At 59.5% G+C, this 9099-nt stretch overlaps 1 protein-coding gene across 1 annotated transcript in view; it reads right to left on the minus strand.

Moving 5' to 3' along the window:
• Window positions 1–9099, minus strand: part of SLC12A5 (solute carrier family 12 member 5) — a 40486-nt gene that overhangs the window by 1256 nt on the left and 30131 nt on the right. The window contains exons 17-20 of the mRNA XM_026652721.1: window positions 8642–8764; window positions 7086–7273; window positions 6455–6469; window positions 5737–5870 (exon numbers count right to left, since the gene is read on the minus strand). Of these exons, the coding sequence (XP_026508506.1) occupies window positions 5737–5870; window positions 6455–6469; window positions 7086–7273; window positions 8642–8764 (460 nt within the window). The remainder of the gene's footprint in view (window positions 1–5736; window positions 5871–6454; window positions 6470–7085; window positions 7274–8641; window positions 8765–9099) is intronic.

Below are 9099 nucleotides of genomic sequence, written 5' to 3' on the forward strand. Positions count from 1 at the left end.
GGGCTGGAGAGGGGGAGCAGGCAGAGCCCACCTGGATGCAGAGAGACTGGGATGTGCTGGGCTGAGGGAGGCCAGGCCTGAGGCCCTGAGAGTTTCCTGTGCTGTGTTCAACTCTCAATAAACCCTCCTGTTTTATGCTGGCTGAGAGTCACTCCAGTCTAGAGAACAGGGTTGCGTCAACCCCTTCGGGGGTGGAGGCCCTGGGGGTCCAGAGCGAGTGGACTCCCTGAGGGGGCCCAAGGCAAAAGACAGACATGCTAAGGCTCAGAGAGGTGCGGCTCCAGGAGGTGGAGGGGCCGGACCCCGAGAGAGAGTGGACCTCTGAGAAGGGCTGTCGCACTGACAGGGGCACCCCCCCACGGACCCAAGAGTGGGCACGATCTGTGAGTCCGTGACAACGTGGTGTTAGAAGTGAGATGGTTCGTGGATGCACCCTGTAGACGTTGGCTGCGAGCGCAGGCGCTTTGCAGTGAGTGGCTGCCAGCGATAGAACGAGGGTATTGAACGGAACCAGCCTGGAAATGGCCTAGAACCAGCTCCGTAAGAGCGACCTGGCCCGTCTGTGCAGGGAGAGGGGGCTGAGCGTGGGGAGGCTCACTAAGGAGCGGCTGATTGCTCAGCTTGTAGAGAATGACCCGTCTGAGGAACCGGCTCCAGACCCAGGGGGGCTCCCGGGGTGCCCGGAGAGCCGGGGAGTAGCCGTGGGGGCAGTCTGTGTAGTGACCGGGAGTGGGTCAGACCTGACTCCCCAGTCAGTACAGGGAGACCCCAGACAGGTTCCTCCCTCGAGGAGCTGCGGAGACTGGAACTGCAGCTGAAAGCAAAGGAGCGGAGGCTGGTGGACCGTGTAGAACAGCGGAAGCACGAGTTGGAGTTGGAGGAGAGACGGGTCAAGAGGGCCTGCCGCGGGGTAAGTGGGGAAGGGCCCCGAGATGCCAGTGGTTTGGGGAATCTAGACATCAAACTGCTGCCCCAGTTCGAGGGGGGGGGATATTGATGCCGATCTCACAGCCTTTGAGAAGGCTTGTGAACTGAACCAGATTGACCCCGCAGACAGGCTTCGCTGTCTGACCCCCCTGCTGGGTCCCAAAGCCATACAGGCGTTCAGCCAAATGGATGGTGTTGAGACGGGGGACTCTGACCTGTTCAAACAGGCTTTGCTGCTGAAGTTTGAACTGACCCCTGAGGCTACAGGAAGCGATTCCGGGGTGTACGCAAGACTCCAGGTGTCTCTTACAAGGAAGTCGCCAACCTGCTGGGGGAATATCTCCGCAAGTGGGGGAAGAGAGCAGGGGCTGCTACTGCAGAGGACGTGTATAACCTGGTGGGGTTGGAGCAGCTGTATGACATCTGTCCTCCGGACCTTAAGATGTGGCTAGTGGACCGGAAGCCCAAAGAGCTGCGCAGTGCAGGGGCGCTGGCAGATGAGTTCGTGGACAGTAGATCGGGGGCAGGGGGGAGACCCACATCAGGGACTCATAAGGGGAGTCATCCAGAGACCTCTCAAAGGTGGGACTCCAGGAAGCCCAACTCAGGGGTGCCCGGGAATGCTGGGGCAGGGCGACCCCATCGTGGGACTTGAGGGACATGAGGTGTAATTACTGTGGCCAAAAGGGGCACAAGGTGGCACAGTGCCTGAAGATGAAGGAAATGGCAGCCAAGCAGAACCCGCGGGGTGTTAACTGGGTGGAAGCCCACCGAGAGGGGGCACCGCCGGGCCCAGGGGCTGCAGTCGAGAGGGCTGTGCCAGGGGGAGGGGATCGCCAGGCCAGGAGGGGAAGGCGGGGCCCCAGGTCCAGAGCACCCGTACCCAATCTGCCGGGTGAGCGTGGGACAGGCCCCGGGGGCCAATCGCCACATCATCCCCATTGAGGTGGGGGGAAGACGTGTCCAGGGGTTCTGGGACACGGGTGCAGAGGTGACGCTGGCGCGGTCCAAGGTGGTGGACCCAGACCAGCTAGTGCCCGATGCCTACCTGACTCTGAGGGGAGTGTTTGGGCCCCCCGTCAAGGTGCCTGTAGCGAGGATACACCTGAAATGGGGGCCTAAGGAGGGACCCAAAGAAGTTGGGGTGCACGACCACCTGCCTACCGAGGTGCTAATGGGTAAAGACTTGGAGAACTGGCCGGATGGCACTCATAGCGCCCTGGTCCTTACCCGGAGCCAGAGCCAGCAAGGGGCGCGGGACCTCCCGAGGGGGGGGCTGAAGCGCCGAGGGTAGGGCTCGACAGGGCTGGGCTGGAGCCTCCGTCCCAGGGTGGGGAAACTGAGGTGCCACCAGCCAGGGCTGTAGCCTCAGACCCAGCAGCTGAATTCCAAACGGAGCTGCAGGTGGATCCCTCCCTGGAGAAACTGAGGGCCCTGGCTAGCCACGGCAGTGCAGGGTCCCAGGGGGAGGACCGCCGGGAGCGATTCCTTTGGGAGAGGGGATTCCTGTACCGGGAATGGACTGGTTCAGGGCGAACTGAATCTTGGAAAGTCGGGAGGCAGCTGGTGGTTCCCCAGAGGTACCGCCGCAAACTGTTGTTCTTGGCCCACGATATCCCCCTTTCGGGGCATCAGGCGCACCAGGCAGAGGCTGCTGCAGAACTTTTACTGGCCCGGGGTCTTCGACGCTATCCGACAGTATTGCAGGACCTGTGACTCCTGCCAGAGGGTGGGAAAGGCCCGGGATAAGTGTAAAGCCCCGCTGAGACCTTTGCCCATCATAGAGGAGCCTTTTCAGAAGGTGGCCGTGGACATAGTGGGGCCCCTCAGCAGGGTGACCCGGTCAGGGAAGAAATACATCCTGGTGGTGGTAGATTTTGCTACGCGCTACCCCAAGGCAGTGGCCTTGTCCTCTATCGAGGCAGACACCGTGGCAGACGCGCTGCTGACCATCTTCAGCAGAGTGGGGTTCCCCAAGGAGGTCCTTACAGACCAGGGCTCTAACTTCATGTCAACCCTGCTCCAGTGCTTGTGGGAGAAGTGTGGGGTCCGACACACCTGGGCCTCAGCCTACCACCCTCAGTCCAACAGGCTGGTGGAGAGGTTCAATGGGACCCTAAAGAGGATGCTGAAAACCTTTATGGACCAGCACCCGCAGGACTGGGACAAGTATTTACCCCACCTGCTGTTCGCATATAGGGAAGTGCCCCAGGAATCCACAGGGTTCTCCCCGTTCGAGTTGCTGTACGGGAGGAGGGTGAGGGGTCCCCTGGACTTGATGAGGGCCGAGTGGGAGGGAAAGGCTTCTCCCAATGGGGAATCAGTGGTAGAGTATGTACTGACTTTCCGGGAAAAGCTCGTGGAGCTCATGGGCTTGGCTAGGGGGAACCTAGCAAGGGCCCAGAGGAAGCAGAAGGTCTGGTACAACCGCTCAGCACGTGCCCGCTCATATGCTACCGGGGATCAGGTGATGCTCCTTATCCCCGTGAGGAAGAACAAGCTGCAAGCGGCCTGGGACGGCCCCTTCACGGTCATCAGACAGGTAAACGAGGTTAACTATGTGGTGGAACTGTCCAACCGGGCTCACAGCCACCGGGTGTATCACGTCAACATGATGAAGCCGTACTGGGACAGGGAGAAGTTGGTGCTGGCTGTGTGTGGGCAGTGGGAGGAGAAAGGAGAGGACCCCCTGGTGGGACTCCTCCCTGAGGCTGGGGCTTACCCCTCGCTAGAATCAATTCCCTTCTCAGACCAGCTAACCCCTGCCCAGCAGGCAGAGATCAGAGAGGTGCTGCATTCATACCGGCAGCTGTTCTCCAACCGGCCTGGGCTCACTAACCTGGCTGTCCCCCGGGTGGAGACGGGAACCAACCCTCCCATCAGGTGTTCCCCATTCAGGGTCACTGGGAAAACAGCCCAGGACCTGGAGAGAGAGGTCGGGGACATGCTGGCTTTAGGGGTGATCCAGCCATCCGCCAGCCCCTGGGCCTCGCCCGTGGTGCTGGTCCCCAAGAAGGACGGGTCGATCCGGTTCTGTGTGGACTATCGGAAGCTCAATGCCATTACCGTGTCCGATGCCTACCCCATGCCCAGGACTGATGAGATCCTAGACAAGTTGGGGGGTGCCCGGTACCTCACTACCATGGATCTTACCAAAGGCTACTGGCAGGTGCCTTTGGACCCGGAGGCCAGGGCGAAGTCCGCCTTCACCACCCCAATAGGGCTCTTCGAGTTCCTGGTCCTGCCTTTCGGCCTCAAGGGGGCACCTGCCACCTTCCAGCGCCTGGTGGATCAGTTACTAAGGGGGATGGAGGGCTTTGCACTAGCGTATATTGATGATATCTGTGTCTTTAGCCAGGTAAAGAGGGTGCTGGGTCACCTCCAGGATGCAGGACTGACCATAAAAGCTGAAAAGTGCAAGGTGGGGATGGCAGAAGTTTTATACCTGGGCCACAAGGTTGGAAGTGGCCACCTGAAGCCGGAGCCGGCCAAAGTGGAGGCAATCAAGGCCTGGCCCGCCCCCCAGACTAAGAAGCAGGTCCAGGCTTTCATTGGGATGGCGGGGTACTACCGGAGGTTTGTGCCACACTTTAGCTCCCTGGCAGCACCCCTCACGGAGCTGTGTCGAAAGGGAAAGCCGGACAAGGTGGTCTGGACCGAGCAGTGCCAGAGGGCCCTCTGTGCGCTGAAGGGGGCACTTATCCAGGGCCCGGTGCTGGTAAACCCAGATTTTAACAAACCCTTCCTGGTGTTCACTGACGCCTCGGACACAGGGCTGGGGGCGGTACTGATGCAAACTGATACTAAGGGGGAGAGACACCCCATTGTGTACCTGAGCAAGAAGCTGCTGCCCCGGGAGCAGCACTATGTGGCCATAGAGAAGCAATGCCTGGCCATGATGTGGGCCCTTAAAAAACTGCAGCCATATCTATTTGGGCGGCGCCTCACCGTGTACACCGACCATTCGCCCCGACGTGGCTGCACCAAATGAAAGGGGCTAATGCCAAGCTGCTGAGGTGGGCCCTGCTCCTCCAGGGCTATGACATGGAAGTGGTCCATGTGAGGGGGAGTGCCAATGTTATAGCGGATGCTTTATCGCGGGGTGGGGACCCTGAACTTCCCCAGGTCACTGGCTAAGCGACCCTGCTCCGTTCAGCCTCGAAGTGGGGAGAGATGTGACGAAGTGGGGGGTTTTCTTGTTTTCTGTGGAGTTTCTGCGAGCACCCACAGCTGTGTGTGTGTGTCTGTGTCGCTGTGCGCGCACCCACGGCTGTCTGTGTATGGTCTGTTCCTGGCGGGCACATGGCACTGCTCTTCCTGTGCCGATGACCCTGCCTCTTCCCAGCAGGGGGTGTGGTGCTAACGGCTGAGCCGGGCACTGGTGCTGAAATGCCCAGGGGTGGGTGTTTCCCATGCAGGCGGCGGGCAGGGGCCGCCTGGGCCCAGCCACAGCCCTGTTGGCCCAGCCTGTCTCACCAGCCTAGCGAGGCTGGAGTGGGGGAGGGTGGGAGAAGCTGCCAGGTGGTGGGAGTGGGCACCACTGCCATGTTTTGATGGCGCTACCCCAGCTGCTGGCGGGTGGGAGGAGGCATCGGGCAGCGCAGGGAGGTGCCACTGGGGCAGCCCCTCATCCCTAGCACCCCCTGCCCGCCCACGCCTGGGCTCCCCCTTCAGCCGCACTCAGCCAGTGCCTTAGGGCCCCACAGCCCAGAGCCAGCAACACCCACGGCAGGAAGATGGGGACCCCTGGCAGGGGGCCTACAGGGCACGTGGCTGGGTTTGCGGCTGCCAGCGGCCAGCAAAGGATACAGTTCTCATCCCCCTTCCGGTTGCGGGGTGGACCTGGCATGTTCAGTAAGACCAGCTTTGCGTTCTGTGACTTCTTGACGATGACCTCGTTAAGCTTGACAGCTGTGTGCATCCGCCGCACGTTGGACTGGTTCCTGAAGGAGAAATGGGTGGGCAGGCTTAGGGGGCGGGGCAGGGCCCAGGCCCTTAGAGCGGGTGGTGGTGTGGGGGGGCACAGAAAGCTCCACCCACACAGCTGTGTCAGATGGGGGAGGGGCACAGAAAGCCCCGCCCACACAGCTGTCAGATGGGGGAGGGGCACAGAAAGCCCCACCCACACTGCTGTCAGATGGGGGAGGGGCCTTCCAAGAACAAGCAACCCCTGCATGTCTCAAGAGGTGCCCGAGGCAGCGCTGGCCCCGGGCTGCCCCCGCCAATGGGGCAAGCTTGGGGCACTGGCCAGTCCTGGGGCTCTGACCAGGCTCAGCCAGACAGGTTCAGTCTCTTCCCGCTGTTGGCAGAAAATGCTGTGTGGGGCAGGCGAGGACCCCGGGCAGGGGGCGATGTATGGGGCAGGTGAGGACCCCCGGCAGGGGGCGATGTGTGGGGCAGGCGAGGACCCCCGGCAGGGGGCGATGTGGGGCGCAGACCCCGCACTGGAGTGGCAGGATCCCGCAGCCCCCACCTGCTCCCCTCCGCGCTGGGACATGGAACACACACACACACAACTCAGACTTACAGGTTCTCCCACTCCCTGCGGCAGCACAGGGGAAAGAGAGAGAGAGCTCGTCAGCACCGCGTTGCCTCGCCCCGGCCTCCACCTCCTGGAGCACATGCTCCTGTTCACTGCTCAGCTCCCATGTCTGCCAGCCTCCCCCTTCCCAGCAGCCCTGGGCACAGCGCTGTGCTGGTCTCCACCAGCTCCACACCCGCCCTGCGCAGCCCAGATCTGCCAGGAGCAGGGCCGGCTCCAGGCACCAGTGAACGAAGCAGGTGCTTGGGGCACCAATGGAAAGGGGCAGCACGTCCGGGTCTTCGGCGGCAATTCGGCAGCGGGTCCCTCAGTCCCTCTCGGAGTGAAGGACCCACCGCCGAAGTGCCGCCGATCGCGGCTTTTTCTTTCTTTCTTTTTTTTTTTTTTTTTGGCTTCACCGCTTGGGGCGGCAAAAAAGCTGGAGCCGGCCCTGGCCTTGAGCTCCCCGGCCTCCGTCTGCCAGCTCTCAGGCTCAGCTCTAGTGTGGACACAGGCAGGCCCATGCCAACGCTGCCTGGGACAGGCCCGCTGGGCAGGCTGCCTGGCTCAGCTGGGGACCAGTGTCTGACGGGGGGTGCAGTGCAGGGGCCTGAGGGCCACCCCGGGGGCAACTTACGGCTTCATGTTGAAGAAGTCCTTGATGCTTTCGGGGCTGATGGGGCTCTTGCTCTTGTTCTTCTCCGCAACAGACTTTTCCTTGGTCCAGGTGAGATGCACCTTCTCAGGGGCCGTCTCCACCTCGTCACCGGGTGACTGGGGGCTGCTGGCGAAGGCCGTGGCATTCTTATCGTGGATGAGCTGCACCTGCACAGAGGGAGTGGGTGAGAGCGGTGTGATGTTATTAGTATAATATAATCTCTCATTGAAAGGTGACAGGGCCAGAAAGAGTTAATTAACTCACAGACTGACCTGACCCATGTGTGAACTTTAAGGACTGGTTAGGAAGATCTGTAAATGAACAGAGCTTTGAAATGCAAGTCTGCATTGTTAGAGATCTCAAGGGGAGATGTTTGCTCAGGTCTTGTGATGTCAGCAAACAAGTCTTGTCTATTGCTATAGCTTTAATTCAAAGATCAAAAAAGGAATATTAACATTTATGATGATACTTGAGGGAAATAGTATTATTGTCTCTATGTCTCTTTGAAGGTTGTGGTAACCTGTAGCTGAACTGTTTAATGGATAAATTACCCTGTGCTCATTGCCAGGATGTTTGGAAGAAGGAGAGTTAAGCCTATTGTTTTCTCAGGCAGAAAGGCTGCTGGAAATGTATAAGAACCCTGGGACATGATCCTACTTCATCTCAGATCTGCTTTGGGTTTCAAGAGGGGGAAACTTTAAGCCACAAGGATTGAGATCCCCAGTCATTGACTGGAGCCACCCTGAATATGGACTTTGGACTATAACCTATGGACTATTTCTAAAAGGACTTTTGGCAACTACAAGATCACCTCTGCTATGTATCTGAACCTCAAGAATTAAATTCAAGTCTGTCTGTATATTGATCTTTTAACCAACTCTCTCTCTTTTTTCTTTTTTAATAAATTTTAGATTAGTTTATAAGAATTGGCTATAAGCGTGTATTTTGGGTAAGATCTAAGTTATAATTGAACCTGGGTATGTGGCTGATCCTTTGGGATTGGAAGAACCTTTTCTTTTATATGATGAGATAAGATTCTCAGTAATCATCATCATATCTGACAGGTGTGTCAGGATGGAGGCCTGAGGCTGGGTACTTTAAGGGAACTGCATTGTTTGGACTTCTAAGTGACCAGTGAGGTACTATAGAAGCTGTTTTGTGGTGGCTTGGTAAATCTAAGTATTGGAATAACCACCAGCTTTTGGGGTTTGTCTGCCCTGTTTTGTTTGCAGTTCAACCTGATTGAGTGACCTCAGCTGGCTCCCACGGGCAGCACCGTCAGAAGTGGGGAGGGGTCTTCCCAGCCCCCCATCCTGCCATACCCCTGGGCCCCAGGCCCATGTCACTTGGCCCTGCCAGCCCAGACCCCGCAGTACTCAGCCCCACCCTGCAGTTCACTGCCTCCATAGTGCCCCCTGGCCCCACAGCACTTGGCCCCCTTTCAGGTGCTCGCTCCCCATAACCCTCCAGTTCTGCAGCGTCAGACCCCCAGCTCCCCATCCTGTGGGGCTCGGCCCCCCAGCATGCAGCCTTACCTCCTCCTCCGGCTTCTCCTCGCTGTCGCCCACCTGCTCCTCCGGGACGCTCAGCCGCAGCCGGGGGTTGGCAGGGTTCTTGCGGCGGATGGAGCCGCGGGACTCATCCGTGATGCTCTGGATCTGCGTGGGGAGGGATGGAGATGGGAGGTCACTGAGCAAACCCAGCTTGCCACGGGCCAGAGACCAGGGGTCCCTGCAGGAGGATGCAGCTGGGATCTCGGTGGGGAGCAAACTCAGCACAGAGCCCACTCGAGCTACTCTGTCCCTGCCCCACCCGGTGATGGGGGGCACTGGAGGGGGGCACAGCCGAGGGCAACTCAAGGCTGGCCAGAGGGAAAAGAGTTCAGGTCTGGTTTGGTGGGGCAGGGGGTCACTGCTGGGGAGCTCAGGGCTGGCTGGGGGGGGTCACTGCTGGGGGGAGCTCAGGGCTGGCCAGGGGGAGCTCAGGGCTGGCC

This window comes from Terrapene carolina, unplaced genomic scaffold, assembly GCF_002925995.2.
Source record: "Terrapene carolina triunguis isolate 2854851 unplaced genomic scaffold, T_m_triunguis-2.0 Scaffold130, whole genome shotgun sequence".
NCBI lineage: Eukaryota > Metazoa > Chordata > Testudines > Emydidae > Terrapene > Terrapene triunguis.